The 19,318-nt window shown below is 44.4% G+C and overlaps 1 protein-coding gene across 4 annotated transcripts in view; it reads left to right on the top strand.

Annotated features, from left to right (window-relative positions):
* LOC120047954 (ubiquitin carboxyl-terminal hydrolase CYLD-like) overlaps positions 1-18,155 on the top strand; it is a 32,328-nt gene extending 14,173 nt beyond the window's left edge. The window contains exons 5-19 of one of the 4 annotated variants that reach the window (XM_038993596.1): positions 775-1,083; positions 2,405-2,510; positions 6,860-6,961; positions 7,502-7,618; positions 9,110-9,519; positions 9,785-9,950; positions 10,114-10,255; positions 10,417-10,539; positions 10,712-10,803; positions 10,913-10,979; positions 11,156-11,219; positions 14,742-14,850; positions 14,999-15,117; positions 15,829-16,045; positions 16,334-18,155. In XM_038993596.1, coding sequence (XP_038849524.1) covers positions 775-1,083; positions 2,405-2,510; positions 6,860-6,961; positions 7,502-7,618; positions 9,110-9,519; positions 9,785-9,950; positions 10,114-10,255; positions 10,417-10,539; positions 10,712-10,803; positions 10,913-10,979; positions 11,156-11,219; positions 14,742-14,850; positions 14,999-15,117; positions 15,829-16,045; positions 16,334-16,518 — 2,328 coding nt within the window. In that variant the 3' untranslated portion in view covers positions 16,519-18,155. Of the gene's footprint in view, positions 1-774; positions 1,084-2,404; positions 2,511-6,859; positions 6,962-7,501; positions 7,619-9,109; positions 9,520-9,784; positions 9,951-10,113; positions 10,256-10,416; positions 10,540-10,711; positions 10,804-10,912; positions 10,980-11,155; positions 11,289-14,741; positions 14,851-14,998; positions 15,118-15,828; positions 16,046-16,333 lie in introns of all 4 variants that reach the window. The other 3 variants (XM_038993588.1, XM_038993604.1, XM_038993611.1) reach the window with 3 other exon arrangements.
* Positions 18,156-19,318: the final 1,163 nt, after the last annotated feature.

Raw genomic sequence — 19,318 nt, 5'->3', positions numbered from 1 at the left:
TAAATATGCAGTAAAGTAGCGGGCTACAAAGGCTTGTTTATTGGAGCACAATGTTGTGTTTATTCCTCCGTGTCCAGTTGTAGGCTGGGTGAGTGGGTGAAGGAGCCGGACGAGAGGAAAGGCTGATTCTTGCTCACTATAAAGGGTTTAGCACATTCTTGGGTTTCAGATCAGCGTCTTGATTGAATGCCAGACTTGTATCACGATTCAGAATACTTACCACACATTTACAGTCAACAATGTTTACTTCTGATCTTGATCATACAAACATAAATTGAACAATGCCAATACTGAAAAGCCCTACATGGCACTCAAGAAGTGCAGTGTATAGGATCATGTAACTATACTTTCTAACTGTCCATTATCCCTGTGTAAGAGCAAAGATTATTCAGTTCGGGCCTGCCGGCTACTCTCTGCAATGAAACATTTTGAGTATGCTGTTATGCCCTCCGCAGTATCGATCTGAAACCCTCATCATCCCAGATGTATGATGTTCACTTCCCTGTTCCCTCCCCTGTAGAATGCTGAATAGGCAGGTTACTGTAGCTGAGCTCACCTCACTGTAATGACAGCTCATGCCTCTTGTATCAGCTCAGCCCAGTGCTAGGCTTTTCCTGTGATGGTTAGGGAAGAGGTTAAGGGTCAGAAGTTCTTTGGCATTACTGTGTGACAGATTAGGGGAAGGGTTAGCGTGACTGAGTAAGCCACATGCGACTGTCACTCGCAGGTTATCCCACGTTTAACATACTGTATGTAACCTATGCCTCTACTTAGGAGGAGGGCAGAGGCCAGGGCTTCACAGAGGGCTCCTACCAGGGCCGACAGCTGTTCCGCTGTGAGGATGAGTGCGGGGTGTTCGTGGCCCTGGACAAGCTGGAGCTGTGGGATGACGAGGAAGAGGAGCTGGGAGAGCTAGAGGTGGATCACGTCATCCTGGTGGAGGAGGAGATGGATTTCCATCCGCTGGAGATCAACTCCAGGGTCCTGGTCCAGACCAGAGAGGGGCCGGAGAGAGGAACCATCATCTTCTGTGACCTGCTGCCTGGGAACGAGAGCCTGGGGTACTATGTGGGAGTAGACATGGTAAGGCTTGAGACGCTGGTCCCATACTGGGGCCTTACTGAGTGGGACCTCTACAACCTGCTCCTGTCTGCTGTTGAATGGCAGACTGGCAATGTAAATACTGTCAGAGTGGAGATTACCTTCTCCTCTGCTGTTAACACTAGGTAAAGGTGAAATGTACACCCCACATATATAATAATGCTATATTTATAGAACATGACTAACAACTTGTAAATTACATCTCAAGTTAGGCAAGAGCCTAGTTCAAGTAGCCCCTGTAAGGTTGTTTGTATGATTTGATTGTCTATCCAGAAAATAAAATATAATTCCTAATGTTTATATAGCAGTCTAACAACCAGCTGCTGGTGTTGATGTTTCCTGTTGCCAATATAATCAGATGGCATAGCAGTTAAGAAAAGGGAACATGCATAATGACAGAGGCATTTGACTGCAGGTTGTTAGTAGCAGCAGCAGTGAGCCTACTCGGTCTACTCTGGCCTGGGACACACACAAAGGGCAGTAGTCATGCGGGGAGCTGGGGAGTGAGGTAAAGTTGCAGCCTGCGTCCCCAATGGCACCCTATTCCCTATGTAGTGAACTACTTTTGACTAGAGCCTATTGGGCACAAATGTAGTGCACTAAATTGGCAATAGGGTGCCATTGGGGACGTAGCTACAGCACTGGGCTCTATGACCAGTAGCGTGGCACAGGGCCAGCGGGTTGGCCCGGCAGCCGAGGAAAGGAGAGGAGAGTCCACTGCTCCGTCCACTCTGCTCCAGCCTCGCCCAGCATACAGAGAACATCAACAACACTCTGACACGCCATATACAAAACAGCTTAGTATTAGGTGATATTTGTGTAACGTTTTTGTTTATTTGGATCTATTTTTGCCCACAATGGGGCCAACCTTCCAAAAGTACATAGATTAGTGTGGTGGAGTAGAGCAACCAGTACTGGAGAACTTTGACCCTGCTTCCTGGGGATTGGAATAAGCACTCCTCTGTTTTGAAGATGCGGGAGCTACATTTTGAGAAATGAGAGAGGGAAGGTTAAGAGGGAGTTAAAGTTTAAGTGCAGACAGAGAACCATTGCTGGGTAGAGGGGGTAGTTGACTGGAGAGAGAAGAGCAGACAGAGAACCATTGCTGGGTAGAGGGGGTAGTTGACTGGAGAGAGAAGAGCAGACAGAGGACCATTACTGGGTGGAGGAGGTAGTTGACTGGATAGAGAAGCGCTATCGTAGTGATGACAGGACTGCTGCTGAGACTGGGACTGTAAGTACAGGTTGTAGGAGATGAGGAACGCCCGCAGCAGTAATCGGTTGCTGCCTCTGCCTCTTCCAGGACAATCCTATTGGGGACTGGGATGGTGTTATCGACGGGAAGCTGCTGTGTAATTTCGCCAGTCTGGAACACACCCGTCTAGTCCCCATCTGTGACGTAATGCCAGGTGAGTCCAGCGGTCCGGTAGTCTATTCTCTCCTTTTTTTCCTCACATCAAATGTATATTGTTATTTCAATTTATTACAATTTCATCAAGTGCAAATCTATATATTTTTGAAATATTCTCTCCCTTATTTGGATCCTATAAATGATAACTGAAGAAGCTTCAGGTATTGCCTATTAGCCATATAGGCAGGCAGTTATATGAGTGTAGTATTTGTGGTGGGGGGTGTGTGAACACAGCAGCACTAAGTGGAGTGTTGTGTGTTTTACTAGCAGCCGTAGCAGCAATAGCAGTAGCAGCAGAAATAGTCGTAGCAGCAGCAGTAGCGGCAGTAGCGGCAGTAACAGCAGCAGCAGTAACAGAGGCTCTTTTGCTTGATGGCTCTGCTTGTTTTTGAAAGTCAAGTGAGATGCTGCGTAACAGTAGCAGCAGGAACAGTAGCAGCAGGAACAGTAGCAGCAGGAACAGTAGCAGCAGGAACAGTAGCAGCAGGAACAGTAGCAGCAGGAACAGTAGCAGCAGTAACAGCAGCAGCAGCAGTAACAGAGACTCTTTTGTTTGATGGCTCTGCTTGTTTTTGAAAGTCAAGTGAGATTCTGCTCCTCTCAGCCTCTTTGTTCTCGCCATTGGTTTTATTGATTTGTTTGTGTGTGCTGTCTGACTCTGAACCCCAAAAATGGTTCAGATGCTTTGACGTTCATGGACTTCTTGGACATACTTGAAGCGTGCGTGTGTGTGTGTGTGTGCGCATGGGTGGGTACATTTCGTTAATGCATTTTCTCTTTGAAAAGCTTTTTGCTCTCTGAAACCTAAGTCTGATAATGTTCACCTGTACTTGAAGTCTATGGTAATGAGTGAAAGTATGCTTTTCACTTTGCATCAGTCTTTGTGATTAATTGTATTTTGCACAATTATATAGCCCTTCCCACTGCTTTACCAGGCTCCACAACCACCAATCATTATTAGGCCTATTTCCTATTGTAGCAGGCCTATACTTTGTAATGGTGCTATGATGAGGGGTATACAGTTGAAGTCGGATGTTTACATACACTTAGGTTGGAGTCATTAAAACTAATTTTTCAACCACTCCGCAAATTTCTTGTTAACAAACTATAGTTTTGGCAAGTCGGTAACCCTAACCCTACTTTGTGCATGACACAAATAATTTTTCCAACAATTGTTTACAGACAGATTATTTCACTTATAATTCACTGTATCACAATTCCAGTGGGTCAGAAGTTTACAATACGCTAAGTTGACTATGCCTTTAAACAGCTTGGAAAATTCCAGAAAATTGTCATGGCTTTAGAAGCCTCTGATAAGCTAATTTACATAATTTGAGTCAATTGGAGGTGTACCTTTGGATGTACAGTGGGGCAAAAAAGTATTTAGTCAGCCACCAATTGTGCAAGTTCTCCCACTTAAAACGATGAGAGAGGCCTGTAATTTTCATCATAGGTACACTTCAACTATGACAGACAAAATGAGAAAAAAAATCCAGAAAATCACATTGTAGGATTTTTAATGAATTTATTTGCAAATTATGGTGGAAAATAAGTATTTGGTCACCTACAAACAAGCAAGATTTCTGTCTCTCACAGACCTGTAACTTCTTCTTTAAGAGGCTCCTCTGTCCTCCACTCGTTACCTGTATTAATGGCACCTGTTTGAACTTGTTATCAGTATAAAAGACACCTGTCCACAACCTCAAACAGTCACACTCCAAACTCCACTATGGCCAAGACCAAAGAGCTGTCAAAGGACACCAGAAACAAAATTGTAGACCTGCACCAGGCTGGGAAGACTGAATCTGCAATAGGTAAGCAGCTTGGTTTGAAGAAATCAACTGTGGGAGCAATTATTAGGAAATGGAAGACATACAAGACCACTGATAATCTCCCTCGATCTGGGGCTCCACGCAAGATCTCACCCCCGTGGGGTCAAAATGATCACAAGAACGGTGAGCAAAAATCCCAGAACCACACGGGGGGACCTAGTGAATGACCTGCAGAGAGCTGGTACCAAAGTAACAAAGCCTACCATCCGTAACACACTACGCCGCCAGGGACTCAACCTGCGGTGCCAGACGTGTCCCCCTGCTTAAGCCAGTACATGTCCAGGCCCGTCTGAAGTTTGCTAGAGAGCATTTGGATGATCCAGAAGAAGATTGGGAGAATGTCATATGGTCAGATGAAACCAAAATATAACTTTTTGGTAAAAACTCAACTCGTCGTGTTTGGAGGACAAAGAATGCTGAGTTGCATCCAAAGAACACCATACCTACTGTGAAGCATGGGGGTGGAAACATCATGCCTTGGGGCTGTTTTTCTGCAAAGGGACCAGGACGACTGATCCGTGTAAAGGAAAGAATGAATGGGGCCATGTATCGTGAGATTTTGAGTGAAAACCTCCTTCCATCAGCAAGGGCATTGAAGATGAAACGTGGCTGGGTCTTTCAGCATGACAATGATCCCAAACACACCGCCCGGGCAACGAAGGAGTGGCTTCGTAAGAAGCATTTCAAGGTCCTGGAGTGGCCTAGCCAGTCTCCAGATCTCAACCCCATAGAAAATCTTTGGAGGGAGTTGAAAGTCCGTGTTGCCCAGCAACAGCCCCAAAACATCACTGCTCTAGAGGAGATCTGCATGGAGGAATGGGCCAAAATACCAGCAACAGTGTGTGAAAACCTTGTGAAGACTTACAGAAAACTTTTGACCTCTGTCATTGCCAACAAAGGGTATATAACAAAGTATTGAGATAAACTTTTGTTATTGACCAAATACTTATTTTCCACCATAATTTGCAAATAAATTCATAAAAAATCATACAATGTGATTTTCTGGATTTTTTTTCTTCTCATTTTGTCTGTCATAGTTGAAGTGTACCTATGATGACAATTACAGGCGTCTCTCATCTTTTTAAGTGGGAGAACTTGCACAATTGGTGGCTGACTAAATACTTTTTTGCCCCACTGTATTTCAAGGCCTACATTCAAACTCAGTGCCTCTTTGCTTGACATCATGGGTAAATCTAAAGAAATCAGCTAAGACCTCAGAAAAATAATTGTAGACCTCCACATGTCTGGTTCATCCTTGGGAGCAATTTCCAAACGCCTGAAGGTACCACGTTCATCTGTACAAACAATAGTACGCAAGTATAAACACCATGGGACCACGCAGCCGTCATACCACTCAGGAAGGAGACGCGTTCTGTCTCCTAGAGATGAACGTACTTTGGTGCGAAAAGTGCTAATCAATCCCAAAACAACAGCAAAGGACCCTGTGAAGATGCTGGAGGAAACGGGTACAAAAGTATCTATATCCACAGTAAAACGAGTCCTATATCGGCATAACCCGAAAGGCCGCTCAGCAAGGAAGAAGCCACTGTTCCAAAACCGCCATAAAAAAGCCAGACTACGGTTTGCAACTGCACATGGGAACAAAGATCGTACTTTTTGGAGAAATGTCCTCGTCTGATGAAACTGAAATATAACTGTTTGGCCATAATGACCATCGTTATGTTTGGAGGAAAAAAGGGGAGGCTTGCAAGCCAAAGAAAACCATCCCAACCGTGAAGCACGGGGGTGACAGCATCATGTTGTGGGTTTGCTTTGCTGCAGGAGGGACTGGTGCACTTCACAAAATAGATGGCATCATGAGGCAGGAAAATTGTGGCTATATTGAAGCAACATCTCAAGACATCAGTCAGGAAGTTGAAGCTTGGTCGCAAATGGGTCTTCCAAATGGTCAATGACCCCAAGCATACTTCCAAAGTTGTGGCAAAATGGCTATAAGGACAAGAAAAGCCCTGACCTCTATCTTATAGAAACTTTGTGGGCAGAACTGAAAAAGCGTGTGCGAGCAAGGAGGCCTACAAACCTGACTCAGTTACACCAGCTCTGTCAGGAGGAATGGGCCAACATTCACCCAACTTATTGTGGGAAGCTTGTGGAAGGCTACCCGAAGCGTTTAACAATTTAAAAGCAATGCTACCAAATACTAATTGAGTGTATGTAAACTTCTGACCCACTGGGAATGTGATGAAAGAAATAAAAGCTGAAATTAATCATATTCTCTACAATTATTCAGACATTTTATATTCTTAAAATAAAGTGGTGATCCTAACTGACCTAAGACAGGGAATTTTTACTGGGATTAAATGTCAGGAATTGTGAAAAACTGAGTTTTAAATGTATTTGGCTAAGGTGTATGCAAACTACCGACTGTATATACTGTATACCTGCCAGCACCTGCAACAAGACCGACAGCTGTGCAGTGTAGGGTTTTTGCACAAGGGGACGGGTATATCAGTGGTGTTCCACACTGTTGTTATACTGGACTGTGTGTTTGCAGAATACTCCATGCAGGACCAGAGGCTGCAGAAGCACAGTTTTACCCCCAGAGGCAGCAGCAGTGACAAGTCCTCCTCTGGCCAAAGCAAACCAAAGAGCAAAGGTACTGCTGCTGGCTTAAAGTGCATGTACTAGCTAACACTATAACACTTTAACATGGTGTTAGTGTGCTGATGTGATATTGGCTGATGGTTCTGTCATTGGGAAATAATATCAATAAGGCATGATGACTGAATTTTGGAAAATAGAAGTTTTGCCAGATTCCATTTGTGTGAATGGCCAATTTGGATTCCAGAGCTGATGTGAATGGTGTGGAGTGGTGAGAGTTACCGAACCATTGTGTTCCTTGCATGGCTACTGACCTGCTCAGTGTGCTGACAATCTGCCTCCGTTCCCTCTCTCTATGCCTTTCTCTCTCCCTCCTCTCCCCACCTATCCCGCTGTCATTAAAGAACGCCTCATAATAATGGCTGCATTGGCGTAAATGGAATGGTATGAAAAACATGGTTTTCATGGGTTTGATACCATTCCATTCACTCCATTCCAGCTATTATTATGAGCTGTTCTCCTCCCAGCAGCCTCCACTGCAGCAAACACATACCTGCTTCTTTTCTGTTTCTCTGTTGAATTGTGTTATCTCCAGGCTTAGGTCTTCAGTGTGGGAGTAGAAGCAAGTCAGAGTTGTATTATACTTTAAATGGCAGCTCTGTTGACCACCCAGTCCAGTCCAAATCCAAAAGCACATGGTACATTGATGAAGGTAAAGCCCCAGCAAGATACAGTACTGAGACTCCCATCTGTCTTGATAGCAGGGTCCTGTTAATGCATGGTTGTTCTACAGTATTCATTTACCAATCAGTGAACAAATAAAGAATGCGTTTGATCTTTAACTTAATTATTGTATTGTTTAGGTAGATAACATTTTAATTTTACTGTGATTTGATTAAAAAAAGCTTGCTATCAAGACTAGGGCTGTGACGATACAAGTATCAAGATATTTTTTCCAGTGCAAAAATAAAAACATGAAGCAGATCAAACTCTTTTGGTCCTTTTTAAAATACCTGCTGTATGTAAAATAGTGTGTTCTATAGCTTGGAATATAAATAAATGTGACTGGATGACAACACAATGGGGGTTGGTTTCCTAAAGAAGTTAAACCCGCTTTGTGTTTTGTTTCCTTGACACTATGCTAACGAGTATCGCGATACTGGTATTGTCCCGGCCCTGATCAAGACCCTTCACTGAGAGTCCTCTATCTATTCATTCCCATTAACTGTGAGGTCCACCTGCATGGTGCAATTGCTGTGGCATGGTCTTCCTCAAATCACAAAGGCTTTTAATAATGCTTTAATAACATGTCTTGCATTTATTCGCTCTCAGAATAATTAAATTAGGTAAAGTACTGTACTTTATTCTTGATGGTTTCCTGTAAGCATTAGTGAAAGCCTTCAGTACTTGGTTTAAGTGAGGACATGTGGATATGTTTCATGGGGGATAGTGTGGGGTAGTTTAGGTAGGTAGCCTACATGGGGTCAAATATCATTTTCCTTACAGCGTGGTGGTGATGAATGGATAATTACACAAGTGAAACCAAGGGATCGAAAATCATTGAGTCATGTAAAGCCTGTGTGTAAAGTTATGGAGCTATCAGTGGACTCTAGGGTGAGGAAGACCCAGTGGAGATGACTCCTCTATGTCGCAGGAATGAGAGAAATCCTGTCACAGCTGTTTCCTCTGTTCTGTTTCATCACCTCTGTTTTGTTTTTCATCACTGCCTTCTTACCCATATGTTCAGGTCCATCATATTCATATTTGATGGTGTATTGTATTTTCCATTGGTGACGTGATGATCTTGTGACTCACCCATCTCTTCTGGATTATTCTGTGGCTGTCTCCATGTGGAGGCATTTAGATTTTCTCAACACACTCTGTGACACAAATATTTACGTTTTTCAACTCCCATGGGAGGTAAATTAAAACGTCATTGTGTCACACAAGGTACATTTTATGGTTCTGTTTACAGTGAATGTAAAAAATGTGTATACACTTTATAGTGAAAGTGTTTATAAGCCAACATTACATTTGGTTTGCTAAAGCTGATATGAAGCTGTGACACCACCTGCACACTCCCTATTCACAACTTTGGCAAAAAAGCCTAATTAATATCTGATGAGTCCACAATGCTAGAAGCTCTCTGTCAGTGTAATGTCTGCTGCAGTGAAAATTGATTGTATTTTGTTTTCCTCTGCAGTCGGGGAAGACCCTGCCAAGTCCCTCACAGACACGCCCCCTGACTTCAATGAAACCACACCTCCTACCAGGGCCCCGCCCTCTGCTTCCTTGTCCAATGACAACAAGTTCCACTCCCTGCCCTTCAGCCTGAGCCGTAAGACGGGGCCCAATGGCAGCATGAGCCATGGACCCCTCTCCCTCTCCGTGCAGTCAGTGATGGGAGAGCAGATGCAGATGCCAGAGCCCCCGTCGCCCACCCCTCCCTCCCCGCGGCCCCCCTCACCCCCCAGCTCTCGTGGGGGTGGGGGAGTGCCTGGTCTGGAGGTGGGGTCCCTAGTGGAGGTGAAGGAGAACCCGCCCCTGTGTGGGGTCATCCGCTGGGTGGGGCTGCCCCCGGGACTACCAGAGCCACTGGCTGGCCTGGAGCTGGTGAGAGATCATTACACTGACTGGAAGGATTGTCTCTTTGTAGCCTCTGAGACCTGGCTGTTTTGTCTTATGTTTTTACCAATAACATTGTCACAGAAAGTGAACTAAGAATTTCAGGAAAACTTCAGAGAAACCAACATTTGGTTAATTGAATGGTAGAATCATCCAAATCCAGTATCATTACTAGCTATATGTTTGGTGTAATAGCATACAGCTAACTGCACTCATAACATCATGATGGCCTTGTCTGGTTCTGCTCTCTCAGGAGGAGGAGTGTGTTGGCTGTACAGACGGCACCTTTCAAGGTACCCGCTACTTCAGCTGCGCGCCCAAGAAGGCCCTGTTTGTGAAGCTGAAATGCTGCCGGCCTGACTCCCGTTTCCCCTCCCTACACCACTCCTCCAACCCCATAGAGAGATGCAATTCTATCGGTGAGTCACTGGTGTCACCTGTCAGTCCTGCGCTGAATTACAAATTGACCCCTAGGTACTCCCTAGGATTGGATGGGTAAAGGCAATACAGGGAAATTTCCACCCAGCTAAGCAGTCCTGCCCAGGATTGTCAACTTAAACTTCACCATTTGTGTCTGTCCAGCTTTCGGGGGTTATCTGAGTGAGGTGGTGCATGAGAACACTCCTCCACGCACTGAGAATGACGGTCTAGACATCATGGTGGGCAAGAAGAAAGGTATCCAGGGACACTACAACTCCTGCTACCTGGACTCCACACTCTTCTGGTGAGGACATAGGAGAGAGAGATCTGAGTTTTCACTTCTTCCTTGCGTGTATTATTATAGAGTTCTTAACCTCCTCATTCCTATGTCACTGTAGTGATTTTTTTTTTTTAGTCTCTCAACAGGGAGTCATGGTTTTTCTTTCCCTCTTTTCCTGTCTTTAGCCTGTTTTCCTTCAGCTCAGTCCTGGACACGGTTCTGCTGAGGCCGAGGTCCAAGACTGACGTAGAGTATTACCGAGAGACACAGGAGCTGCTACGCACAGAGATTGTCAACCCCCTGCGCATGTAAGTAGGAAACTGCTCCTCGTGTTTTGTTCAGACACATTCATTCAGTATAATGTCATGTGGCAAACCAATGCTTAACATGTCATTTATAAGCACTTTCATTAGTTTTCTAGACACAGCCAAGTATCATAACTGTGAGATCCTCTGATTCTATTTTTATTTGTCTTGGTAGACATGGCTATGTGTGTGCCACTAAAGTGATGAAGCTCAGAAGGATACTGGAGAAGGTAGAAGCTGCCTCAGGGTTCACGTCTGAAGAAAAAGGTGTCTAATGCCTTTATCAAAATATTAAAGTTTTGGGGTTTTGTTATTAATGTCATAAACTTATTCTAAATGTTTTAAGCGTGTTATAAACGTAATGGTCACCTCACAGATCCTGAGGAGTTCCTCAATATTCTGTTCCATCACATATTGAGGGTGGACCCCTTACTCAAGCTGAGGTCAGTCTACATTAAACGTACTCCTAAACATATCCTCTTGTTATTGCTTATCTAAACTATTTCTACTAATAGTATACACATTTAATAATATTTAGACATGCATCTAAGCTGAGCTCAAATTAGTACGATTTCCAATGAATTACACATGATATCCTGTTTGTGTCTGTCGTGTCTAGGTCGGCAGGTCAGAAGGTTCAGGACTGCTACTTCTACCAGATCTTCATGGATAAGAAGGACAAAGTGGGTGTGCCAACCAGCCAGCAGCTCATAGAGTGGTCCTTCATCAACAGTGACCTCAAGTTTGCTGAGGTGACCTGTCTGTATGTCTGTCAGTGGTTGGGTTGCTCAGAGGTGAATGATTTGCTGATTGCAATCAATAAGCAATTCATTCTAGGAGCATGAAGGGAGAGTCAACTTGACTATCAATTCTAATGTTTAGCTGAATTAATCAATGACAGGCTGAGTTACTATGGGAAATTGGCAGGATCAGTAGCTTGTAGAATACACATACAGTTCTCTTTTGTGGAATTTAAGTGGGATGTTGTTTGCTCTGCTGTCACCAATCAAGTGCTTTATTTTGTTTGTTATGTAATGGCTGTTCCTCAGTAAGGTAAGATGGTGCCGACAGATATGGCAGCTCTGCTTCTAGGTCCAAAGCAACTTTGCAGTGTTTTGTTTTTTTGTGTGTTATTTCTTACATTATTAGCCCATCATTTTGGGGGTGTTATTACATACAGCTGTAAGAACTTTTGGATATCAGAGCGGTGGTAACTCGCCAGAATTACGACCAGGAATACGACTTTCTCGAATTGGATCCTTTGTTCGTACCCTCCAGGGCAATTTAACTTATTCCAGAGCCTGCTCCAAAACACCGCCGGCGGAGAAGAGGTATTTAGAGTGGAATTCTAGTCCGACTCAGGAGGCGTGCACACCATCCACCGCTTATATTACTCGCTAATGTTCAGTCTCTGGACAATAAAGTAGACGAGCTCAGAGCGAGGATCTCCTTCCAGAGAGACATCAGGGATTGTAACATACTCTGTTTCACAGAAACATGGCTCTCTCGGGATATCCTGACCATACAGCCAGCTGAGTTCTCAATACATCACGCAGACAGGAATAAAGAACTCTCCGGGAAGAAGAAAGGCGGGGGTGTATGTTTCATGAATAACTACTCATGGTGTGACTGTGGTAACATACAGAAACTCAAGTCCTTTTGTTCACCCGACCTAAAATACCCCACAATCAAATGCCGACTGTATTAACTCCCAAGAGAATTCTCTTTGGTTATAGTCACAGCCGTGTATATTCCCTCTCAAGCCGATACCACGGCGGCTCTCAAAGAACAACACTGGACTTTATGCAAACTGGAGACCACATATCCTGAGGCCGAATTTATTGTAGCTGTGGATTTTAACATGCAAATTTGAGGAAGACGCTATCGAAGTTTTACCAACTGTAGTACTCGCTCTAGAAAAACATTGGACCACTGCTACTCAACTTTTCGAAATGCCTACAAGGCCCTCCCCCACCCTCACTTCGACAAATCTGATCATGACTCCATATTGTTCCTCCCTTCCTATAGGCAGAAACAAAGAGGAAGTACCCGTGCTAAGGTCTATTCAACGCTGGTCTGACCAATCGGAATCCATGCTTCAAGATTGTTTTGATCACGTGGACTGGGATATGTTGCGCGTAGCCTCTGAGAATAACATTGACGAATACACGGATACGGTGACTGACCTACCCAAACCAGAAACCTTGGCTAGATGGCAGCATTCACGCAAAAATGAAAGCGCGAACCACCGCATTGAACCATGGCAAAGTGACTGGGAATATGGCCGAATACAAACAGTGTAGTTCCCTCCCGTAAGGCAATCAAACAGGAAAAACGTCAGTACAGAGACAAAGTGGAGTCGCAATTCAACGGCTCAGACACGAGACGTATGTGGCAGGGTCTACAGACAATCACGGACTACAAAGGGAACGCCGTCTTGCTTGAAGATGTCCACCATTGTTCCTGTACCCAAGAAAGCAAAGGTAACTGAACTAAATGACTAACGCCCCGTAGCGCTCACTTCTGTCATCATGAAGTGCATTGAGAGACTAGTCAAGGATCATATCACCCTCTACCTTACCTGACACCCTAGACCCACTTCAATTTGCTTACCGCCCCAATAGATCCACAGACAATGCAATCGCCATCGCACTGCACACAGGCATTCCTCTTTTCCAGATGGGATAGGTCAATGTAAGAATGCTGTTCATTGACTATAGCTCAGCATTCAACACCATAGTGCCCTCCAAGCTCATCATTAAGCTCGGGGCCCTGGGTCTCAACCCTGGCCTGTGCAACTGGGTCCTGGACTTCCTGATGGGCTGCCCCCAGGTGGTGAAGGTAGGAAACAACAACTCCACTTTGCTGATCCTCAACACTGGGGCCCCACAAGGGTGCGTGCTCAGCCCCTTCCTGTACTCCCTGTTCATCAATGACTGCGTGGCCACGCACGCTTCCAACTCAATCATCAAGTTTGCAGACGACACAACCGTAGTAGGCCTGATTACCATCAATGACAGCCTACAGGGAGGAGGTGAGGGTCCTGGAAGAGTGGTGCCAGGAAAATAAATTCTCATTCAACGTCAACAAAACAAAAGTGCTGATCGTGGACTTCAGGAAACAGCAGAGGCAGCACGCCCCTATCCACATTGTCGGTACCGCAGTGGAGAAGGTGGAAAGCTTCCCTTTGGCTTACACATCACTGAAGATCTGAAATGGTCCAACCACAGACAGTGTGGTGAAGAAAGCGCAACAGCGCCTCTTCAACCTTAGGAGGCTGAAGAAATTTGGCTTGGCCCCTAAAACCCAAACAAACTTTCAGATGCACGATTGAGAGCATCCTGTTGGGCTGCATCACCGCCTGGTACGGCAACTCCCAACGCATCACCGAGGGCAAACTACCTGCCCTCCAGGACACCTACAGCCCCCGATGTCACAGGAAGGCCAAAAAGATCCTCAAGGACATCAACCACCACTTCACCCCGCTATCACCCGGAAGGTGAGGTCAGTACAGGTGCATTAACGCTGGGACCGAGAGACTGAAAAACAGCCTATATCTCAAGACCATCAGACTTATAGACATCACTAGCAGTCTAACACCCGGTTACGCAACCCTGCACCTTAGAGGCTCCCGAGTGGCGCAGCGGTCTAAGGCACTGCATCTCAGTGCTAGAGGCGTCACTACAGACCCTGGTTCGATTCCAGGCTGTATCACAACCGGCCAGGATTGGGAGTCCCATAGTGCGGCGAACAGTTGGCCCAGCGTCGTCCTGGTTAGGGTTTGGCAGGGGTAGGCCGTCATTGTAAATAAGAATTTCTTCTTAACTGGCTTGCCTAGTTAAATAATACAAATAAAAGAGGCTGCTGCCCTATAGACATACTGTAGACTTGGAATCACTGGCCACTTTAATAATGGAACACTAGTCAATTTAATAATGTTTACATACTACTTTACTCATCTCATATGTATATACTGTATTCTATTCTACATTATTTTAGTCAATGCCACTCCGTCATTGCTCGATCTAATATTTATATATTTCTTAATTCCATTCTTTTGGATTTGTGTGAGTTGTTAGATACTACTGCACTGTTGGAGCTAGGAACACAAGCATTTCGCTACACCCGAAATAACATCTGCTAAATATGTATATGTGACCAATAAAATTTGATGTGGTGACTTCATGTGTCTTCTCTCTGTTCAGGCTCCTTCCTGCCTTATCATCCAGATGCCTCGCTTTGGGAAGGACTTCAAGATGTTCAACAAGATCTTCCCCTCACTAGAGTTAGACATCACAGACTTACTTGAAGACAGTGCGTAAAAAGTTATTTTATTTGAATGTGGTTGTAGTTGGATTATCATTATTGAATGTGGTAACTGTTTTCCATATCAGAAATCTACTGTTCTCCATCGACATGTGGGTGTGTATAGTCAACCCTCAACCCTGTGCTTCTCGCTCAGCTCCCAGGGAGTGTCGAATCTGCGGGGGTCTGGCTCTGTATGAATGCAGGGAGTGCTACGAGGACGGTGACATCACTGCCGGGAAGATAAAACAGTTCTGTGAAAAGTGCAATACACAGGTAACAGACAGAGGGTGCCATTCCACCAACATATAAACTAAGGGGATCTCATCAGGGACTTGCAGTAGTTGTAAAGCAGTGTAGTTCCAGTACAATCCACTTGGGGGTGACAAGTCCTAAGGAATGACTGAGTTTCATGTAACTTTCTAAGTTGTATTTTGTACTGGGTGGTTTGAGCCCTGAATGCTGATTGGCTGATACCCGTGGTATAAGGTCTGATATACCACGGCTATGACAAAACATGTATTTTTACTTCTCTAATTACGTTGGTAATCAGTTTATAATAGCAATAAGGCACCTCGGGGGTTTGTGGTATATGACCAATATACCACGGCTAAGGGCTGTATCCAGGCACTCCTCGTTGCGTCGTGCTTAAGAACAGCCATTAGCCATGGTATATTGGCCATATACCATACCCCCTCGTGCCTTATTGCTTAAATAACTTATAGCTGAAGAAAAAATATTTACCTTGAACTTTGAGGCACATATGTGAATATTTTTGCCAAACTCTGTGAATATATGTGTAGTTGATTTATTATAATTGTGAAACTTGTCATTCTTCAGTTTATTCTTTACGCTGTAGTTGCCATCGATCTGTGAGAACTGTTATTAGACCGATTTTATAACTAGTGCATAGAAATACTTACAAATCCCCAAGAAATAGGTAAATACTTATTTCCAACCATTATGTCTGTGTATGTGTTCCCTCAGGTTCACCTCCACCCGAGGAGGAAGGCCCATCGCCACGGCAAGTTGTCCGTCCCCAAGGAACTGCAAGAGGGTGTGTGGCGGCAGGGTAGCTTCCCTCGCCAGCGGATGGAGCTGTTCGCCGTGCTCTGCATCGAGACCAGTCACTACGTGGCCTTCGTCAAGTACGGCCACCAAGACTCTGCATGGCTCTTCTTCGACAGTATGGCCGACCGCGACGGTATGGGGAGAAAAATCTTCAGGAGTTATTGGATAACTTTTTGTTTTTTGTTGTTGTGGGGGAAGCAGTATTTTGAATCATTTACAAAGTTATTATGAACTGTCAAACCAGCTATTTTTATGATATTGTCTCATTGTTCATAATTATGAGTAGATATTCAGCTCAATAGTAAATATTTTGGATTAATTCACACACAGAAATTATGTTACATAGAAATATAACTAGAACACTTGCCATTGCTTTAATACCACAGATCTGAGTGCTCTGTCTGTGTTTGTTGTTCCACAGGAGGGCAGAATGGCTTCAACATCCCCCAGGTGTCTCCATGTCCGGAGGTGGGGGCCTATCTGAAGATGACCCCTGAGGAGCTGCACGCCCTGGACCCCAAGAGCATCCAGGGCCAGGCCCGCCGTCTGCTGTGTGACGCCTACATGTGCATGTACCAGAGCCCCACCATGAGCCTGTACAAGTAGAGCCCCCGGGGCAGGAGAATCCCAGACAGACACAGACAGACAGACGGCAGAGCTGCAGTCCAGAGCTCTCTCCCTGTGTCCCCACCTCCTCCTCAATGCCTGCCCCTGTCTCCTCAGTCTACTCTGCCCAAAGTGAAGAGACCTTAAAAGAGAAAAGCTTATTTGCACTGTGCATTTGTTGAAGTGTTGTTCTTCTTGTTTTCCCTCTGTGGTGAACAACAAAACAAGCTGATCTTGACGTCAGTAGCTTCCCTGTGCCTCATAGCTGAGTGGTGGGGGACGGCGGTCGATGGAGACACGAGAAGCCCGCTGAATATTATTCTCTTCCTGTGGAGAGGAAGAGGAGAGAGAGAGAGGGGGACGGCATGCTCGCCTCGGCTGACCAAACATGCGAAACAAAAACAAACAATGTTAATGGAAGGACAGAGGCCACCTCATTTACCTAAAGCAGGGGGAGTCCTGCTTTTCTTAATCAGTGTAAGAGATGGGAGCGCTCCATAATTCAACTCATAGTGGAAATAATGCCATGTTCAAAACCCTCAACCAACTATGTATACTGTTTAAACAGCGTGTCTTAAGACATCCTTAGTTAGTACCATGATCCATTATGTCAGATGTGTACCACCACCAACAGTATATTTGTGTCAACCAAATATAGCATTAGGATCAACCAGAATACTTTGGTTGGCATATTTCCCTATTATACCCTGTAGATTTCATGAAAGTGTGTGTGTTCCAAATGGATATATGGTAAAGGCGGCTGTATGACAGTTCTCCATGCAGTCAGAGGACAGGTCAGGTACTCTAAAGCCTGGCAGGTGTTTTTGAATTAACAGTTTGTGGAAATATTCAACTGAAATTTTAAATTTAGATTTTTCTTTTTTGTAAGTCTCAAGGCATTGTGTGTCAGCAAACTAAATTATTTTATATCTAAACTTTTAACTGCACTCAAGACATAGTAAACTCCTGCTTGGCATTTGTCATACTCAATACTTATCTATCTGATGAGACAAACAGTATATGCCTTTTGTGTCTTTTTCATACATTTGTGACAGTCAACTCCCCAACCGTGGATCAAAATCAAGTAACTTAAAATACAGTATATACCTAATTATATTTTAATCTGAATATATTTACATTCTCGTATGTTCTTTTTTGAAGGAAAAAAATATATATATATATAATCTTTACTCCTCCTCCCATCTCTCACCAGATATTGAAGTGAGTTCTTGTGATTCATGCTGTCCCATTAATACTACTGAATGTTACCACCAGTGGCATGCTGGGTAGTGTAGTTTAATGTCATGATGAAGGCCTGATTGGGAGGTTCAATGCTGGTTTCCAGATGACTACAACCTCCACAAAGCCCCATTGTGATTGTTTTCCCAGGGACCCTCAAAGGGGACATTATTACTGTGTGTGCTTGTTTCTGCACTGCTGAAGTTTAATGCTCGTCACAGACAGACAGGAGGACTTTCTTTACTCCACTGGAGCCTGTGAGTCTCTGATATGGATATCTATGAACATTGACTTGTGCATCTATCTGTAAAGTATATAACAGATGGAAATGAATGTCTGTGCTGTTCTCGTAAATGTTAACTAAATTAAAACCCCTGTTTTGAAAGGTATGAAAAGTGTTTATTTGTGTGTTGGAGATGTTTGCCATGTGCCTGGCAGTTTTCTTTGTTTGGCGCGTCTGAGTATGAGTGCATTGGGGTACGCTTGTCGTGTAGCTTGATGACAACTCTGGTGTCTGTGTCCTCACCTGTCACAGAGGTGCAGGTCTCATTAGCATGGTGTCTCTGCAGGGGCTCAGCACAGCGGGGATTCTGCTCTGGTCGATGCGTTTGTCAGAGAGACGGGGTGCAGATGGGACTAACCTCCCCGTGGGCAGAGACACAGCAGCTGGACACTGGTCCGACAGGAAGCTCGAGGCCCAGACAGCACATTAACACAAGGTTCTATTTTCTCCTCTTTATCACCTCAAACTACAATCTACTGGAAAAGGCATAAATACTTTACATTTTTTAAACCTATCTCTGATCAATCATTGTTAAAATAGTGAAAAGGGTATGCTTTTTGAGTTAGTCATAACTCACTGGGCACAGACATCAATTTAATGTTTATTCCACGTGGCTCAATGTAATTTTATTGAAATGACGTGGAAACAACGTTGATTCAACCAGTGTGTGCCCAGCGGGTGCATGGCTACATTTCCAGCTTAGTGAGTGACTTGCAGTGCCTGTCTGTGAGGGCTGCAGCATTTCAAGCTCTTGAGAAAAGTCTCTCATCTATGTTTAAGCAGTTGTTGACAATGTGTGAGCAAGTGGGTTTATGCCTTTAGTCATAGGCTTATTACAATATGGGCCCCAGTTTAGGCCTCTTTAAAACAACAGTCAATCATCTGCTGTCCAGGAAATAAATACAAATTGGGTGCAATATTCTTAACAATAAAGAATGACAGATCAGTTTTAAGATGGCAGTTTGTTTGACCACTTGTGTGACTGGCTTTTCATTGTTATTATCCCCGTGGCCTATATGTTGGGATTGACTTCCATATACCCTATGACCCAATTCCCCAGACACTAGATAAATCAACCTATATTATATATACATTTCCCCCACAGGAACCCTCTTACACACCTTACACCCATTTAGTTTTTAGTCAAACTTGAAACCAGCTTAGCAAGCTGACTTCAGAAGTGCCAGATAAGTATTTGTCAACACAACAGCTGGCGCCACAATACCCTCTTGTATCTTAATGCCACAGCATATGCCAGCCGCTCGTAGCTTGTGATAA

This window comes from Salvelinus namaycush, chromosome 1, assembly GCF_016432855.1.
Source record: "Salvelinus namaycush isolate Seneca chromosome 1, SaNama_1.0, whole genome shotgun sequence".
In the NCBI taxonomy this organism is placed as follows: Eukaryota; Metazoa; Chordata; class Actinopteri; order Salmoniformes; family Salmonidae; genus Salvelinus; species Salvelinus namaycush.
This window is presented reverse-complemented; position numbering and strand designations above follow the sequence as displayed.